Source organism: Arvicanthis niloticus, chromosome 2 (genome assembly GCF_011762505.2).
Source record: "Arvicanthis niloticus isolate mArvNil1 chromosome 2, mArvNil1.pat.X, whole genome shotgun sequence".
NCBI lineage: Eukaryota > Metazoa > Chordata > Mammalia > Rodentia > Muridae > Arvicanthis > Arvicanthis niloticus.
In genome coordinates this window covers 64,338,431-64,357,283 of record NC_047659.1, presented here as the reverse complement: position 1 = coordinate 64,357,283, position 18,853 = coordinate 64,338,431, and the positions used below count along the sequence as shown (strand labels likewise).

The 18,853-nt window shown below is 41.7% G+C and overlaps 1 protein-coding gene across 5 annotated transcripts in view; it reads right to left on the bottom strand.

The window, feature by feature from the left end:
* The window catches only part of Fnbp4 (formin binding protein 4), a 31,959-nt gene extending 20,171 nt beyond the window's left edge, over window positions 1-11,788 (bottom strand). For 3 of the 5 annotated variants that reach the window (XR_013108694.1, XR_013108695.1, XM_076929186.1), the window contains exons 1-8: window positions 11,429-11,783; window positions 10,446-10,538; window positions 6,703-6,839; window positions 6,292-6,478; window positions 5,636-5,783; window positions 5,411-5,531; window positions 1,598-1,945; window positions 907-1,117 (exon numbers count right to left, since the gene is read on the bottom strand). Coding sequence is in view for 3 of the 5 variants with exons in the window: in XM_076929186.1 (XP_076785301.1) it covers window positions 907-1,117; window positions 1,598-1,945; window positions 5,411-5,531; window positions 5,636-5,783; window positions 6,292-6,478; window positions 6,703-6,839; window positions 10,446-10,538; window positions 11,429-11,744 (1,561 nt within the window). In the remaining 2 variants the exon portion in view is untranslated. Of the gene's footprint in view, window positions 1-906; window positions 1,118-1,597; window positions 1,946-5,410; window positions 5,532-5,635; window positions 5,784-6,291; window positions 6,479-6,702; window positions 6,840-10,445; window positions 10,539-11,428 lie in introns of all 5 variants that reach the window. The other 2 variants (XM_076929185.1, XM_034494234.2) reach the window with 2 other exon arrangements.
* Window positions 11,789-18,853: the final 7,065 nt, after the last annotated feature.

Below are 18,853 nucleotides of genomic sequence, written 5' to 3'. Positions count from 1 at the left end.
ATGTGTATGAGTGGTTTGCCTTCAGGTATATGTACCTTGTTCATTCCTAGTGGCTAGATGCCAGGAGGCTTCAGATCTCTGGCAACTGGGGTAACAGATGGCTGCAAGGCCAGGTCTCCTGCAAGAGCAACAAGCACTCCTAACCATCCAGCCATCTTTCCAGCCCTACCCACTTATTACTTTTGGAGACAGGGTTTTGCTCTAATTTGCAGGCTAGTCTGGAATTCATCATGTATCCCAGGGCTACTCTGGACTGTAATCTTTCTACTTGAGGTCTCCCAAGTGCTGGTATTACAGCTGTGCCACCATGCATTGATTATATTATTGGGGTGGGAAAGGAAGAGGAGTGGCTCTACAAGTAAGAATGTGTGCATTCATTTATTACTTCTACGTTTGGTGTTAGCCAAAACCGCAATAAGTATCTTCTGCTAAGAATATTAAAGAAAGGCTTTGTGTTCATCTTATTCCTAATTTTCCATTACAAAATTAGGGTCAGATGCAAATTAAAATATTAGTTTTTTTCAGAGTTCCCTGATAACTGGGAAATTGAAATAGGGCCTCTTCTACCATACTCAGAATGAAGACAACTTGGGTCCTGACAGAATCAAGTTGTCTACCTACCCCTGTTTGTTTGTTTGAGATAGGATTTCTCTGTGTACCCTTGGCTGTCCTAGAATTTGCTTTATAGACCAGGCTATCCTCGAACTCAGAGATCTGCCCGCTTCTATCTCCTGAGTACAGGGATTAAAAGCCATGTGTGAGTACTGTTCTACAAGAGGGTAATTTTACAGAGAGTAGAACCAAGAGGTAGCTTGGTTCATCTGGAAGGATTCCTTGCCTGCTTCAATTCCTAGCACAAGAGGGAGGGGAGGGAAGAAAATTAGTTTTATAGGAAGCACAAATTACCAGTTTCTCCATTTTCTGGAGTCTCTCGTCCAGTTTTACTAGAACTTCGGCTGGTGGATTCTGGACTTGTAGCTCGAACAAACATCTTCCATTTTCCTCTTTTAGACATAATCCTACGCATTCCGTCCTGAGATGCTGGCTGGCTGATGTCAGAACGTGGACTAGACCCTGACACACTACCATCTCCTTCTTCCAAGGCTCGTAACTCTGCCTACAGAGAATACGATAAGGTTAGCACTCATCTGCAGTAAGCACTGTGGCTGTCTTTGGAAGTTAGAACTTCTGATAAACAGCAGCATTTTAACCAATCCCCTTCACAACTCAACATTATGCTTTGTGCTCAATATTCTTCTGCAATTAATAAATGTTCATAACTGAAGATGGTTAATCACCATTCTCTACTTGACTGGCTTTGGAATAACCTAGAAGACTCACCTTTGGCTATGATAGTAAGGGGCTTTTCAAGAGACTAGGGGAAGACTCGCTTTGAATGTGGGCAGCATCCTACCACGAGCTAGGGAACAACAGTATTCTTCCTCACTTCCTGACTCCAATGGGCACAATCCTCAAGGTAGCAGCCCTAGGTACAGCCCTGCTCAGAGCCACACCTAAAGCAAATCTTCTTCCTTAGGATCTTTACGTGTCAGTCATTCTGTCATGGTAAAGGTAACTAAGATCTGTAAAACCTTACTTTCTTCCTTTCCAAAGCTAGCTCCAGCTCAAGGGTATCTTGCTCCTCCTCTTCCTCCTCCTCACTTTCTCCAGATTGAACAACACTGCAAAGATCCTCCTGAGCAGGGTCTTCTGTGCTGTCCATCATAACTTCTGGTGGCTTTATATTCGGCCCCATTTCCTCTGCTGCTGGGCTTGTTTCCTTCGCCTCTGACACCAGATCTGCTTCTTTACAAATTACTTTTCTTCTCCATCTTTCTTCCTCCTCTTTTACCCCTTCAGGGAGTAAGGGAGCGAGCAATGCAGCTGCCACCCCTTTCCTCTCCTCCTCACTGTTAGAAAGAGCTTGGATTCCTTCATTCAATTCCTATGAAGAATAAAAGCACTGAGTCACAACTCTCTCAAAACAACCAATCAAACCAAACAACAACAAACCAAAAAATCCCTCTTGGATTATTCAATAATTTGTATTAACTAACTTCTTAATTACTGGATGCTCACAAAACACCTGTACCCTTTACATGTACATGGAGCAAACATTACTTTAGGAAGACTGTTTGAACTACAATCTACTATCCTCTGGATATCAAAAGGGAAGCTAGGAGGAAGCGGAGGCAGACGTGATGTAAGCATTCTGTCAACACATGACCAGATAAATCTTCCTCTTCTATAAGAGTTATTTACAAAATTTATCCTATTTATATGCATACACTGTACTGTCTCCAGACACACCAGAAGAGGGCATCAGATCTCATTACTGATGGCTGTGAACCACTATGTGGTTGCTGGGAATTGAACTCAGGACTTCTGGAAGTGCAGTCAGTACTCTTGACCACTGAGCCATCTCTCCGGCCTAAAAGTTCATGTTTCAAGGGGAACTTAGAGGAAAATAAAATGTGAGATGGCCATGAAAGTGTAAGCTTAAAAATGTCACCTATCTGTAAGTCAGAAGAGTGAAGACTACAGAACTCACCCTTCGTTATACAGTTTGAGGGCAGCCCGGGCTGTATGATACAATCTCAAAAACAAAACAAAAATGTTTAATTAATACATTCAAATTGGTAGGTAGTGGTGGCACATGTCTTTGATCCCAGTATGTGAGAGGCAGAGACAGGTAGATCTCTTTTGAATTTGAGGCTAGCCTGGTCTAGCTAGAAAGTGAATTCCAGGACAACCAGGGCTACACAGAGAAACATCTCATAAAACAAACAAAAAAAACCCCATGTATATATGCACACATTTATATTTTTGATATGCATATCAAACAATGATTTTGACACACATACATGCATATATACGTGTGTGTGTTTGAAATTTCATCTACTGGAATGCTTAAGCTTCCTAGAAATGTAAAGATTACAAAACATGGAGGGGGGGGGGGGGTGGTCTCATGTGCCCAAGCTGGTCTGGTCTCAATTTGGCATATAGCAAAGGATGTCTTTGAAATTTGTACTTTGGGGATTGAGGATACAATTTAGTAATACAGTTTTTGCTTAACATGCCTAGTAGGATCCTGGGTACTGGGGTACTCAGGGTAGAGATGGGGTGGTATAGTTCACTTTGAAAATCAAGATTAAGTTGTAATTCAATACATAGTTGGTAATTGTCTCTAAAAATGCTATTTGTGAGAGGTATTACTGGAAAAAGGCACTGCCAAAAAGTCTGCCAAAAAGTGTGATCAAGACTACAAAGTGAGACCCTGCCTCAAAAATGCAGAAAAGTTTGATGACTGAGTCTGACCAGAGCTAACATGGCGTAAGAACTAATATGCTATCAGATATCACAAGTCTTCCTCTGCCTGACTTCCATTCTGGCAACCATGCCAAGCCCCAACAAGTAAATGTAAAAATAAGACAAAAACAAAAACAAAAAAAAAAAACATATGAAATGACCTTTAGGTCATGTATATATGAACTATAAATGAATTGTGTGTTCAGACTTTGGGCCAATCCACAAGAAGTTTATATACATGCAATTACTCCAAAATCTAAAACTCCAAATCAAAAATATTTTGGTTAAGGGCTATATAATCTGAAGCAGTTCATAGTCTTTCTTAAACTTGATTTTTACCTGTGTATGTGTGTGTATGTGTGTGTAAAACAGGTGCCCACAGTGGCCAGAAGAGTGATCCATCAGAGCAGGAGTACAGGTGGTTATGAGCCTCCCAATGTGGGTGCTGATTATCTGCAAGAGTAGTGTGGGTTCTTAACCACTTGTTGAGTTCTTTTTCCAGTTTTAATTATTAAAGAAAGGACACCCCATCACCACACACACTTGTCTTGCTATATAATCCAGGCTTGGCTATATACTTGAGATCTTCTTGCTTCTAGCATCTGCATACTGGGATTGCAGGTGTATGCCACTGCACCTGACTTAAGATAGTTGTCTTTTAATTTTAGATATATCTTGTCCTGTCAGGCTACGGATGGTTCTTAAAAGGAAACCCAAAGCAAGATAATTCTGACTTATTTAAGAATGGGAGTCTGATACCCTGTAATTTAGCTGATGTTCTATACATTCTGTCAAATGATATACAATAGCCGTGTTGTGTTTTCAGCTTCTAATCAGTAAGTGTGTTAACTCCATAGCAAATAGGGGCTGGACAGATAGCTCAGTGGTTAAGAGCACTGGCAGCTCCCAGCTGTCTGCAACTCCATTTCCAGAAGAGCTCTAACAGCCTTACACAGACAGCCATGCAGGGAAAACACCAATGCACATAAAAATAAAAAATAAGTCATAAAAAAACAGCAAATAAAGAACAGAAGCATCAGATAGATAATAAAATACTTTCAAACACAAGTTGACAACATACAACACAGACAACTGGACTAGCCTGATTAAGAGCAAAGGAGACATCATCAAATCAGGAGCTTACACCATCTGGTAGTTGTTCTCAAGCCTCCTCGTGCTGTAACCCTTTATCACTCTTCCTCATGTTGTGGTGACCCCCAACTATTATTTTGTTATTACTTTGTATCTGCAACTTTGCTACTGCTATAAATCATAATGTAAATATCTGATATACAGGATATTTACTATGCAAAGCCCAAAGGTTAAAAACTGCTGATCAAGCAAAAACTAATGGGGAAACTGAGGTAGTCAGCTGGAGTTCCCAACTGAGTCTTTTCTCCATGGTTGAGCTTCCCATGGCTGAATTTCCAATCTCCTGTTCCCACTGCAGGTATTGTTTATGAAGGAGTAAACCTCTGCTTGAAACAGGTTAGTACTTTCTAGTTCTTCTTAAGGATATTGGTATTTTAAAAAATTTTTTTAAAGATTAATTCATTTATTTTATGTATGCGAGGGCATTGAATCCCATTACAGATGGTTGGGAGCCACCATGTGGTTGCCAGGAACTGGGAATTGAATTCAGGCCCTCTGGAAGAGCAGTCAGTGCTCTTAACCACTGAGTCATCTATCTCTCTAGCCTCCGTAAGGGCATGTTTTTAATGCCCTTAGCCGCTTGCTGTTTTCCCTTCTCACTGTTACAATTAGGGACTAGCCTCCTCCCAAACACATAGAATTTTTGAGGACATTTGACATAACACATTGATCTGAAATGGGGCAGGTATACAACTCCAGAGCCAGCTGCTCAAAAAGCCCAAATAACATGATAATTTATCAATATAACGCACACGACAGCCGCTCGCATGTGCTTGTAGAAGGCACTGCACTCTCAAACTCTCAATCACTGAAATGGTTGGTAACTTGTATAAATGCTAAGACACAGAAACAGAGTAGGTAAAACTAACAACACACGTGCTGTGAAATACTATTATATCTAGCCTCTTGGACTGGAAAAGAAGCAAAGGCAGTAAGTTATAACACTAACCTTTTTAACTTCTCTTTTAGCGATGATCGGTACACTTTTATTACTGGAAGCAGGAATCATTTTCTCCTTTGTATATATGTCTGTATTTACCACAAAAGCAGCCTCAGTACCTGTTACAGAACTGGGGGTGGGGTGTTAAGATAAACAAAAGGTAAATATTCAAGACAGCTATTTTCCCTTCATTTTTTTTTCCCCACATAATTTCTTCCTGAGGTCTAGAATTACCTGGGCTGGTAATGTTGTAATCCTTGCACCTGTGTGGCAAGGTATTGGGGTAACTCCCAAGTTACTTCATTTGTTTGTGTGTTCCAATAATAATAGCAACCTGTGTTCTCATCCCAGACTTCTTGCCAATCTCCCATCTCAATTTCAACTGTAAGAAAACAAAACATTTTAAGTATAAACTCTGACTTACATAGTCAGCCCTAACTTCTATCCCAAGACAGACATAAAACCATGACAACCTAACACAGGGATCTCAAATCTGTCAAGTGTTTAGCAACACCCCTAGCCTTTACCACTGAAGAAAAACTCCTCTGCACTGAAACACTCAAAAAACACCTTCAGAAATTACTAAGTATCCCGTGAACAACCCTTCCACACAAAAAAAAACAAAAAAAACCTAGAAAAAAAACAAAAAAACTTCAACAAAGATTTCATCACCTTTGTGCACAGAGTTAAAAGCACTTTGATACTCAAATCTGCTTCTGGTTAAAACATCACCATTCTGTCTACTAGCTTCTAGATAGTACATTAAAAAGCCAGATCTGACTGAGTCTTAGAGCTAAAGCATCTGGCTTCACGTTTAGGAAGGCCAGCTCTTAGCAACCCAGTGAGGATTAGTTATAAGTCTTCTTCAAACAGGGACAATACTTATTTACCTCCTGCCAATGAACACTGAGTGTCATAATGCCACCCTGGTGTCTGGGAAGTGTCTGTTCCATTTGATGTGGTGGAAGAAAGGGCAGGTGTTGCTGCTTCTTTTGGTTCTGGTCGAGGTGGAGTTGGAGGTGGAGCAGAAGCTACCACAGGAGCTGCAGGCTGAGGAGCTGTTATGGCATCTATCTCCTATGAAATGAAAACAATAATAAATGACTAGGCGTGGTGCTTACACCAGAAATCTTAGCCCCTGGGAGGCAGAAGCAGAGGACAGATGTAACTTCAAGACCAGCTTGGTAATGTTGTAATCCCTGCACGTGTGTGGCTAGGTATTGGGGTAACTAATACCTCCAGGTTAGCCAGAGCTACAAAAATACTATCTCAAAACAAACACACACAAAAGCATCACTAACCGCTAGGAAGTTGGCGAGTGTGCTGTCGATGTCAGTAGCCTGGTTTCCATTTGCCTCTTTGGATTGGGCTGTTTTTTCAGACACATCACTCTCGTCATCGTCACTGTCAGCATAAGCACCAAGTAAGCACAGACCTCCTAGAAACAAAACAAGACATTTGTAACACCAACGTACTGGGGGAAGTATTTAAGCAAATACACTGGGGTTAGAGAAAAGAAAGACCACAGCTTGCTTGCTTGCTTATGTATGTATGTATGTATGTATGTCTTGAGACAGGGTTTCTCTGTATAGCCCTGGCTGTCCTGGAACTCACTCTGTAGACCAGGCTGGCCTAGAACTCAAATATCCGCCTGCCTCTGCCTCCCAAGTGCTGGGATTAAAGGTGTGTGGCACCACTAGTGTGGTATGCGTATAAGCAGGTTACCACACCTACCCAATTTACACAAGGGGATCCCAACTCTGGTCCTCATGCCTCTGCAAAGTGACATGACTATACAAAACACATGGCTCCTTTTTTTTTTTAAAGCTGCTTTATTATATGCACAGATATTTCAGCTACATTATATGCATGCCTGGTGTCTCAGAGCCAGAAGAGGGCATTAGATAGTCTGAAAAACTGGAGTCTCAGACAGTTGTGAGCTACTATGTGGGTATTGGAAATCAAACTAATTCCAAAGTCAGAATAAACACTAAATTAGGGTTAATAGGATTAATAGTTGAAAAATATATATGTACTTAGTGTATGTAAGATCCTAGATTCAATCGTGACATAAACGCATACACACAGATGCATGCACGTATGTACACAGCAATGCTGAGCATGGTGGCACAAGCATATATTCTCAGTACTAAGGTCACTAAGGCAAGATGATCATAAAAGCTGGCAGGATGACCCATGTCTTTAATCCCAGGAACTCTGTGAGCTCAAGGACAGCCTAGTCTACATAAGTTCTTGAAGAGCCAAGGCTGTACAGTGAGACCCTGTCTCAAAAACAAAATACACAAAAAGGGGAAAGGAGGGATGTAAATAATATAAATACAACGTATTCGTTTTGAAATTCTCAAAAAAATTAAAAAATACCAAAACTACCAAGAATGCCATTAGACCACCACAGATATAAATGATCTAATATCCTTTCTGCAGTCAGGCATGGTGGTACTTGTCTTTAATCCTAGCACTTGATTCAAAATCAGCCTGGACTACATAGCAAGGTCCAGGCCAGCCAGAACTACACAACGTGACCCTGTTTGTGGCAGTTTGAATACTGAATATGCATGGCCCATGGTAAGTGGCACCGATAGGAGGTGTGGCCTTGTCAGAAGAAGTGTGTCACTGTAGAGGCAGGGCTTTGAGGTTTCACACATATGCTCAGGGCTGGCCAGTGTGATCCGAAGCCTCCTCCTAGTTGCCTGTGAAACATAAGTCTCCTCCTGACTCCTTTGGATCATGATGTAGAACTCTCAGCTCTTCTTCCAGCATTGTGTGTGCCTATGTGCTGTCATGTTTTCTGCCATAACGAACCTCTCAAACTATAAGCCAGCCCCCAATCAAATGGTTTTCTTTGTAAGAGCTGCCTTGGTCATGGCGACCTCCAGAGCAAGAAAACCCTAAGATACTGTTTCTATCCTTACCAAATCCTTCAAAGTAGTAAAATTACTCTACATATACTTTTTATCTTCCCCCAAAATACACCATGGATCACTGAACTGCATTCTCTCAAAAGAACAGAATTTGGTGATTAAATATTTATTCAATCTAGGTATTGTACATGGCTACAATCCCAGCACTTAGAAGCTAAAGCAGGATTCTACTGTGTGGTCAACAAAGGACTACTAGTGACTTCTTTCTAGGCCAGTCTGAACTATGAATGGTAGCCCTGTCTCAAAAATTAAAACACCTCACACACCTAAGCTAATCAAGATTCAGCAGCTGAAACACATTTTCTTAGTAAAAACAAAGAGCAAGTAATGGTCATTCCTCAAGCGACAAGTCCCATGAAGTGAGGCGCACTAAGGCAAATGTAACCGGGCTGGGCACCGAGGACTTCAATCCTAGCACTGGGGAGGCAAAGACAGGAAGAGCTCTGCTTAAGGCCAGCTGGGGTGAGCAAGTGAAAAGTCTCTCTCAAAACAAACAAACAAACAACAAACACACACTTTACACCAAGAGTAAAGTCACTCTATTTCTGGGGAGGTCAGCCACCTGTGTCTCCAGCTTCATGGGACCTAACATCCTCTTTTGGCCTCCTCAGGCTTCCACACAAAACACACACTCAGAGAGACACACATCTATAAATAAAAATCATTGAGGCTGGAAATGGCTCAGTGGTTAAGAGCACTGACTGCTCTTCCAGAGGCCCCGAGTTCAATTCCCAGCAACCACACGATGGCTCATAACTACCTCTAATGAGATTTGGTGTCCTCCCCTGGCATGGAGGCAGAACACTGTATATACATAATAAACAAATCTTAAAAAACAAAAAAACACAACATTGTGATTCAGAAGAATATCTTTAAAAAAAACAGAAAATGAGTCTTAAAAAGAAAATAAGTCTTTAAAAAAAACTTTAATCTTCAATACATATAAAATGCAGAAAAATTCTTGCTTTTCCAATGTGAAAATTCTCTTTCCCCTCTCTCTATATAATTTAAAATATATAAAATTTAATCCCCCCAAGCAACTCAGGACTATAGTAGATCCATTTATAGATGAGTAAGTTTCAGCCCAGTAACTGTCCTGAAATCTCACAGTAAAAGTCAGAGTGATGATTTGAACTTAGGCTTGCCAAGATAATCACTGCTGCAAATATCTCAGCAGCGTGGACTAGAGTCAGGCATACCTAAGAGGAATTTCCATAAATATCTGACCGGTGCCCACCAGGCCGTGTGTTAAACAAGCTGGTGTAGTGGAGCACGCCTGTAATCACAGTGCTTGGGTGGTTGGCAAAGGCAGGCGCTATCCATAGTTAAAGGATAACCTCAGCTATACAGAAGGCTCTAGACCAGCCTGGACCATGAGTCACTGCAGGAAAAAATAAATAAATAAATAAATAAATAAATAAATAAATAATGAAAGGGTCAAATGAAAAGTAAACTATAGCTGGTGCTCCTAAAGAACACAAAAGGACCAAGAAGCCAGCAGGAGCTGACTTGGTTTGCAGACTGCTTAAGGTGTGCACTTGGAGCCCCATAACCACATTTCGATGGAGGATGAAGCACACTTGGCTGTAAGCAAGTGTGACTGGGGTGAAGTGGAGTGGTCAGGACAAGCAGACTGGGGAAGAGCAGTTCTTTGTGCAGCCCATCTAGCCGGACAGTTAGGGTTCAGGTTCACTTGAGACACTCTCAAAAAACAGATAAACAAGTCATGTGGTGCAGCCTTAGAAGCATGTAAGCTTGTGTGTCTGTGCATGTGAATGTGTGTGGACACACAGGCTGGCACACACAAATTTTGGGTATAGCTGTAAATAAACCAAAAATAAATAAACTTCCATGTTACTTAAAGTTTGTATACAGCAAGCCTTTAGGAAAGATTCTTGTTAATCCATTTTTGTAAGCCAAGAGTAGAACCCAGAGTTTTGCATCTTACTGCTGATATGCAACCCCAATCCTAGAAAAACCTCACTTTTTATGAGAAGTAATAAATTAGCAACATCATCCAACAATCCAGGTACACACACACTTTTATCTTTTAACTTAATACAAGGTATTTTAAGGAAAAGGTAAAACAACAAAAATCTAACCTGTTGCCTTAACGGCTGTGGGTCTGGTGGTCATGACTGGTTTGGGAGGATTCTGAACAACGCTGGGGACCTCCACCACCACTTCCTGTTCATCTGTGTTTGAAATGCACAAAAGGAAACTGCAGTTAGTCAGTGGGCCAGAGAAAAACGAGAGAGAAAGACTAAAACTTGACCTTTTAGGCCTGGATTCCAACAAATTATAAAACCAATGTGAATCACTAATACAAACTAAGGGGATGAAAAACAAGCTAATCTAGAATCTTCCATTCATTTAGCGATATCGACCGTACGAACGTGAACGCTATGAAAATGGCACCTGCAATACTTAACAATTAACATGCATAAATACATCTGCATGTTTCCACACATTGTGTACTTCCTATTAACTTGATTTCTTAATACTTGATATGGTATAGCTTCTCCGGCATCTACTCCATGCAATTGTTACTCTAAACCCAAACACTGTTCCAGAAAAGCCCACAGGTTTTGTCACTTTCCCGTAAGTCTGGGGTTACCGATGCTTTGTCTGGCATAAGAAAAAACAACGGTTTGTTCACTTCTATAGAGTGGTGTCTCCATTTCAACAAAAACGAAACCAAGTGTGAGAAGTAGAAAAAGCCAGGTTCAACCGCCTCAAGGCTCGCACGTGGAAATTGTCCTCCACCTTCTGCGTTATTAAGATCGAAGGGGGTTATCTAGGAGACATCTGGGGTCCCAAGCCTCTGTGGATTGCACAGGTTCCAGGGAGAAACCTCTGCACCGCAATGGCGCCTCAGATGAGCCCAGGCCCGGCCTTCCGCCTCCCGGAGTCCACGGCCGCCGTCCCGCGGGCCCCAGAGCGCCGGCAGCCCAGGTGTACCTCGCCCCCAGGGTTACTCTTCTTCACCGGGTCGGAAGAGACACCTGGGAGCCTAGGCCGCAAGCCCCGTGCTCGAGTTTCGGACGTCCCAAATAAAGGAAGGGCCCCTCGCGCGCGCCCTTACCTTCTGAAGGCGAGTCCTCTGGGGCAGCGGTGGCAGGCACCGCGGGTGACGTCGCGGCCGCCGCCGTCGCAGCTGCCGGGGCTGACTGGCTAGTCCCCGCCGCCGCCGCCGTCGAATCAGCCTCGGGATCCGGATCGGGGTCGGGATCCCGGCCCGGGGTGCTGCTCCGAGGACCTGGTGGAGAGAGCTGCAGGATAGGCCTGCGGCCGGGTACCGCCCGGGACTTTTTCCCCATCACGAGCCCGAGCGCGAGGAGCGAACGACGGCAGACTAGAGGGGCGGGCGCACGGCGCCCCGGTGCGTAATCAATATTCATGAACCGCAGCACCGCCTCCCGAGGAGAGCCGCTTTTAACCGGCGCGGTGCACTTGCGCATGCGGCCTGAGCCCGGGTGCCATCACGGACGTTCCGCTCCATCCACGGTGGGCGGGCTTTGTTCAGGGAAAAGGCGATTGGCTGTTTTGACTTGAGAAGGAATCGATAGCCAATAACAAAGGGAAAAGACAGGACGTCGAGCCAATAGTGCGGAAGGACCCGGAGTTTGTGCGACTTCCTTAGATGGGTATGGGCCGTGCGCTGCTGGCCAAGTCTTTTCTTTAGGGGCTTGTCCGCCATCTTGTAGCTATTTTCTGCTGCTTATTGTTGTTTGTCATTTAGGAAGATAAAGATACGTTACACCCTTTGCAAGTTCTCTTGGTTATTGTAGCTTCTTTTGGATATTGTATTAAACAATGATGATGCTGGGTGTTTATACATCGATTAGGCTCTTAAAATGAAAATACGACGTGATTGGTAGGGAAAATGACTGGACCTTATAAAAGGCCAAACTGTTCCTGTGGGATACAGAAGCTTTACCTCATCCTACTTTACTTCCGTAAACACTATTTTCTGCCCTACCTCTAACTTCTCCAATTGTACCTAGAGGAAAGACCTCGAGGCTGGCGAAGTTGAGCTCTTAAATTTTGAGTCTATTTGCTTGTAGAAGAGACTTCCCCCACCCCTAGAGGCAGGTGACATTCTGAGTGATTAATGTTCTCCCCAGAGATAGTTGCCAAGCAAGATAATGCTGATTTTCTCCAGGACCCGCTCCTTCCATCCATCCCTGGTTGCTTCTAGACTGACAGAGGGCCAGAAGGTGAGAGATAAATGTCTAAAAGGTGGTGCACTGTACTCCTGGAGAGCTACTGAAATGTTCTAATAGTACTAGGAGAACTAGTTGTCATGGTTTGTGTCTATAATCTCAGTGAAGACGGAGGCAGGAGGATTACTACAAGTGAGTCCAGCCAGGTATGCATAATACCAGAGCTTACAGAGTGAGATCTTGTATCAAAGATAACAATACTAATAAATTAATAAAATAATAATACAAGCTGAAATCTGGGGGAAATGTATAGGAACAGGTATTAAAGAGAGAATAAATAGGCCAGGCAAGTGGATCTCTGAGTTCCACTAGAGTTAGGGCTACATAGTGAGACCCTGTCTCAAAACAAAAACAACAAAATCTGGGGGTTGAGAGATGGCTCAGAGGATCTTCAATTCCCAGGATTCAACATGGCGATTCAGGACTGTAACTCCTGTTCCAGAAGATCTATTGCCCTCTTCTGGCCTTTGGCACCAACTTTGCTTGTGGTATGCATACACATGTGCATTTGAAACATGTACATACAAAATAAAAATAAGTAAACCTATGTACACACACTAGGAGACTTGAGAAGCAATACCGTCTTCAGAATTTTTCGAAATACAATAGATTTCCCAAAGCCCCAGCATCGCTGAAGAGCTCTTTCTTTGTAGGCCAGACATTACAGAGGATATACAGCAACTTACTTGGAAAGCTAAAAAATAAAAATATGGATCCTGGGATGTCAGGGGCTAAATGGAAACACTCAACACAGGCATGGATATGGATGTGGTAATAGCACACAATACAGCCAGTAGACTGAGTCCATGGAGGTTCATGGCATTCACCATAGATCTACATGAATCATGGTCTTCCCACAAGTGCAATAGGAAGCCTACTAAACTTTTGATCTGTATAAGTAGATGTTTTCAGGTCAATAAAAGTAACGAGTCGTGAGAACAGAGAACTGTGGCCCCTCTATTGATACTTAGACCTTTGTCCTTTCTGAAAATGGCTTTTGACTCAACTTCCCGTCCATTGCTCTCATCTTAAATCCATCCTTTACTCTAGTTGCAATAACTACTGCATCACATGACAAAATTCATTCCCCCAAGGCCCAGTACAGACAAGACCTTCCTGAGAATCTTTGTTTTTCACCATCAAGGCCCTCTTGGTACTTGACAGTAGTGTGGATACCCAGCTCCCTCTGTAAATTAAGTTTAAGAAATAACTGGTGGAGTATTTTTTTTATAGCCACAGAAGTTTAGTTGCATACTAACCAAGCACACTAAAAATATCTAACATTTGTTATTTGCTGTGTAACTATGTATTAATAACTAATAACTTTAAACGCAGATTTGTATTTGATTCTCATAACCTTACAGGGTAAATAGCTCAATTTTGGGTTGTTGAGTGAAAAATCCACAAAAACAAAACAAAAAAAAACAAAAAAAAAACCTCAATGGTTGTTGAGTGAAAAATCCACAAAACAGTGACTTGATTTTTTATTCATTTTATTCATTTATTCATTTGTTTCCTATGGCTATCAAGCAAACTTTCTCGAACATGAGAAACATTCAGCAAATATCTTAAAATACAAAAACTTGAATAGATGAGTGAATGAACATATACAAACTTGAAATAAACTAGAAGATTGTTTTCTTACCTATGGACAAAGAATCAGGATTATTAAAGTATTCTGAGATCTGTGCTCCTAATATTTGTAGAAAAAAATAATAGAAGGATAATTAACTATTTTGAAATTGTTAGCAAGTTTCTGATTTATTTCTTGGGAAGAGTGGCAGTAAAATATGGTAAATGTTTAGTGAAATTCTGGCTTTTTTTTTTTTTTTTTTTTTTAAATAAAAATGTACTACATTCAGGGATCCTTGGAGTTCAAGGTCAGTCTGTGCTGGGCAGTGGTGGTGCATGCCTTTAATCCCAGCACTTGGGAGGCAGAGGCAGGCGGATTTCTGAGTTTGAGGCCAGCCTGGTCTACAGAGTGAGTTCCAGGACAGCCAGGGCTACACAGAGAAACCCTGTCTCAGAAAAAACAAACAAACAAACAAACAAACAAAGGTCAGCCTGCAATACACAGTAAGAGTATTTTTTCTTTTAAAAATTACATGTGTTGGGCTGGAGAGGTGGCTCAGAGGTTAAGAGCACTGACTGCTCTTCCAGAGGTCCTGAGTTCAATTCCCAGCAACCACATGGTGGCTCACAACCACCTGTAATGGGATCCGATGCCCTCTACTGGTGTGTCTGAAGACAGCGACAGTGTACTCATAGACATTAAGTAAATAATATTTTTTAAAAATGATGTGTGTATATGTGTGTAGACATGCATGCCATAGCATGTGTGTGGAGGTCAGAGAACAACTTGCAGAAGTTGGTTCTCCTTTTCACATGTGGTGTGTGACTGAACTCAGTCATTAGGCTTGGGAGCAGGCACTGTCTTTTGAATCATCTCACCAGCCCTATTGTTAATAAAAAGAAAAATTGATTAATTGTTGCGGAGAGGTACATGTGCTTCCGTACAAGTGTGGAGGTCAGAGAACAACTTTCAGGAATCTTTTCTTTCCTTCCAAATTCAGGTCCGGGTTGAGAATTTTTATCCACTTACCTACACCATCTCTGTTTTTGAGGAACTTTTGTAATGACTGCACAAGTTTGTATTTCTATCAACAGTGAATATTTCCCTTTTCCATTCTCACCAATATTCGTTGGCATTTGTTTTCTTGATGCTAGCCATTCTAAACTGGAGTGAAATAAAATCTTAAAGTATTTTTGTGTTTCCCTGATGGCTAGGAATGTGGACCACTTTTAGAATATTTATTGGTGCCGGACAGTGGTGGCGCACATCTTTAATCCTAGCACTTGGGAGGCAGAGGCAGGTGGATTTCTGAGTTTGAGGCCAGCCTGGTCTACAGAGTGAGTTCCAGGACAGCCAGGGCTACACAGAGAAACCCTGTCTCGAAAAACAAAAAAAACCAAAAAAACAAAAACAAAAAGAATATTTATTGGCAATTTGAGGACTGTCTTGTTCAGTTCAGTAGCCCATTTACTGACTGGAAGAATTTTTTTTGGGGGGGGGGGCGTGTTTATCCTAGATACCAAACCCTGCCTGAAGCAAAGCCAGCAACGAACGCCCCCACTCTGCAGGCTGTCTCTTTCCTTTGTTGATTTTTTTTTTTTAATTGCTGCACATCTCTTTTACTTCATGGAACTGTATTTGTCAATTCTTGTGATTATTTATTGGAGAACTTTTCAGAAAGTCCTTACTTATGCAAGTATTCACATAGCTAGGAAATGGAGTCAGTTTAGATGTCCATCACCATGTGAATGGATTAACTAAATACACACAATGGCATTTTATTCAGCTATAAAGAAAAGCCAAATCATGAAACCTGGAGAAAAGTAGATGAGGCTGGGAATTACCAGAGCGATATAACCCAATCTCAGGAAAGTACCACATTTCTTCTCATACATGGATCCCAGATTTTAGTTTTTATGTCAGTGTGTGTGTGTGTGTATGTGTGTGTGTGTGTGTGTGTGTCTGTATCATGACACTAGAAAGGGGACTGTGAAAGTAGAACGAGGTCCTAATGTGGGGGTAGGAAGAGGCCAATAGGATATAAGTGAGGTGAAAGCAGAAGAGGGTTATTAAGGGAGACAATGGGACTGGGGAGAGGTGATGGGAAGGAAAGAGGATTAACAAAATGCAAAATGTATGGAAAAGTCATTACTCAGTACACAATTAGAAAACTAAAAAAATGACGAGCATTGTCTGAATTTTTCCTAGTTTTCAGTGTGTGTGTATTTCTGTGTATGTATGTGCATGCATGTGCACATACTCCTGTATGGAAGTGCTCCTGGAGTCCAGATGCATCATATTCTGGAGTTACAGGCAGTTCCTATCCTGGGTGCTAGGAACCAAATTTAGATCCTTGTAAGAGCAATATGTGTTTTGTTTTTGTTGAGACAGAGTTTTTCTGCCCTGGCTGTCCCGGGTGGGATTCACTTTGTAGACCAGCCATGCCTCCAACTCAGAGCTCTACCTACCTGTCTTCTGAGTGCTGGGATTAAAGGTGCATGCCACAGGGCCCAGCTGCATTCAGTACAGTTCTGTTGAACCATTTCTCATCCCTGTACTGTCTTTAAGCAAACATTTTGAAATATATTTAGTCATATTCATTTGGTAGGTGGTCTTTACTATTTGGTAATTTTAAAAGCTAAGCTTCCTGAACCTATTCAAAGGCTTTGCCTTTTGGAACTTTACCTGCAGAGATGACAAGCCACAGAAAAGCCAATTTAGTAGGGTAGGGTTACATTTTGATTTAGCTAAGTGTAATTATTTATTGTTTCACCTCAAAGTGGGCATATTTTGGCACAACTCAATTCTGGACACTTGTTTTTTTTGGTTTTGGTTTTTTTTTTTTTTTTTTTTTTTTTTTTTTTTTTTTTTTTTTGAGACAGGGTTTCTCTGTGTAGCCCTGGCTGTCCTGGGACTCACTCTGTAGACCAGGCTGGCCTTGAACTCAGAAATCTGCCTGCCTATGCCTCCAAAGTGCTGGGATTAAAGGCGTGTGCCACCAACACCCGGCAATTCTGGACACTTGGAATTAGCATCTGGACACTTGGAATTAGCACCAGACTCCTCAGGTTTAGGGGTTCAGATTTTAGGAACACCTTCACTTGACCTGCTAAAAAATGTGTCACCTCCCTATGCCCCCTTTCCATAATTCACTACTCAGAGAATTTCTATATATAGCTCAGAGAAGTTCTATACTTATCACTCCAGTGTGATCATAAGGGTACTAAACAGGGTGAGATGGAGGGGAGGGGATCATTACTTACACTCAGCGTCCCTCTGTAGCCAGAGTGTTGATCTCCTAGTTTACCATGTAGGAAAGCTCCAGCCAGATGATTCCTTTTTTTAAGGAATTTGATTTCAAAGGCACGATTGGTCAATTTGCTGGCCACAAGACTGGACTCAGGCCTCAGCTCTCTTATTCCTCCCAGGAAGTTGGGCAGGTTCAAAGTTCCAACCCTCTAATCTTGTGGTTGTCTTCTGGTGAGCAGCTTTATTTCAGAAGCTAGTTAGGAACTTACCAAGACTCAACTTATTAAACAAATTCCCACAGCTCAGGAAATTTCAAAGGTTTTGAAGTTCTACGCCAGGAACCAAAAACAAAGCCCAGATTATTTATAATGCCACATTATTTGACTTTGCATGTTTTATGGAGGTTCATATAAACCACGAAGCCTGGTTTATTTAAAGAAATAGCTATATTCAAATCATAGGTCATTTGCACAATAAATTGGCTTTTTACTTACAGAGTTCTGAGTAGATACAATGAGAAGTTAGTTATTTATATACCCAAGTATCTAATTTCCAGGGGTGTATGGGGAACCCAGTAATATAGGAATGTCTATGGTTTTAGGTACTATGATTAGGAAAATCAGGGAAGAATAAAGGACAGTTTGTAAGTTTCTATGACAGGACTGGAGAGATGGCTCGGGTTGAAAGCTCTTGTAGAGGACCCAGGTTTAGTTCCCAGCACACACTGGGGGCTCACTACCATCTGTAACTCTAGTTTCAGGAATTCTGATGCTCCCTTCTCTGGCCCCATGGTCACCAGAGACAAACATGATGGACATATATACATTCAGAAAAAATACTTACAAATTTAGAAAGTTTTGTAATAAAAACTACTTGCTAATGGGAAATATATCAGATTAAAGTATCTTATTTATATTGTGTTCATTGGTAGACTTTTTTTTTAATTTAAATATAAATTCCATCTGTATTCATTTGAGGAGTGTTAGTGTTTACCATAGTCTGAGAACTAAGTGAAGAGACTCTAAACTACTTGATGCACTGTCTTCTCCCCTAGCTTTGCTGTGCTTCAGATTCTGGAACTCAGGCTTGAAGCTTTTGTTCTGACCAGTAGGATTTACAGGAGACACTTGCTTTGACTTTAGCTCCTGTATTACAGTGTGACCAAAACCAGTCACTTAGCTTTAGTGTTCCACATCACTGATCTGAAACCAAGTTATTGACTTTAAAGGAAACCAAGAGAATGAGAAAGTAGCTAACTTCAACAAGACATTTTCTTTTGCTCTCTCTTCTCTCCCTCCCTCCCTCCCTCCCTCCCTCCCTCCCTCCCTCCCTCCCTCCCTCCCTCCCTCTCTTTCTTTCTCTCTTTCTTTCTTTTTCAAGACAAGGTTTCTGTGTAGCTCTGGCTGTCCTGGAACTTGTTCTGAAGACCAGGCTGACTCACAGAAATCCACCTACCTCTGCC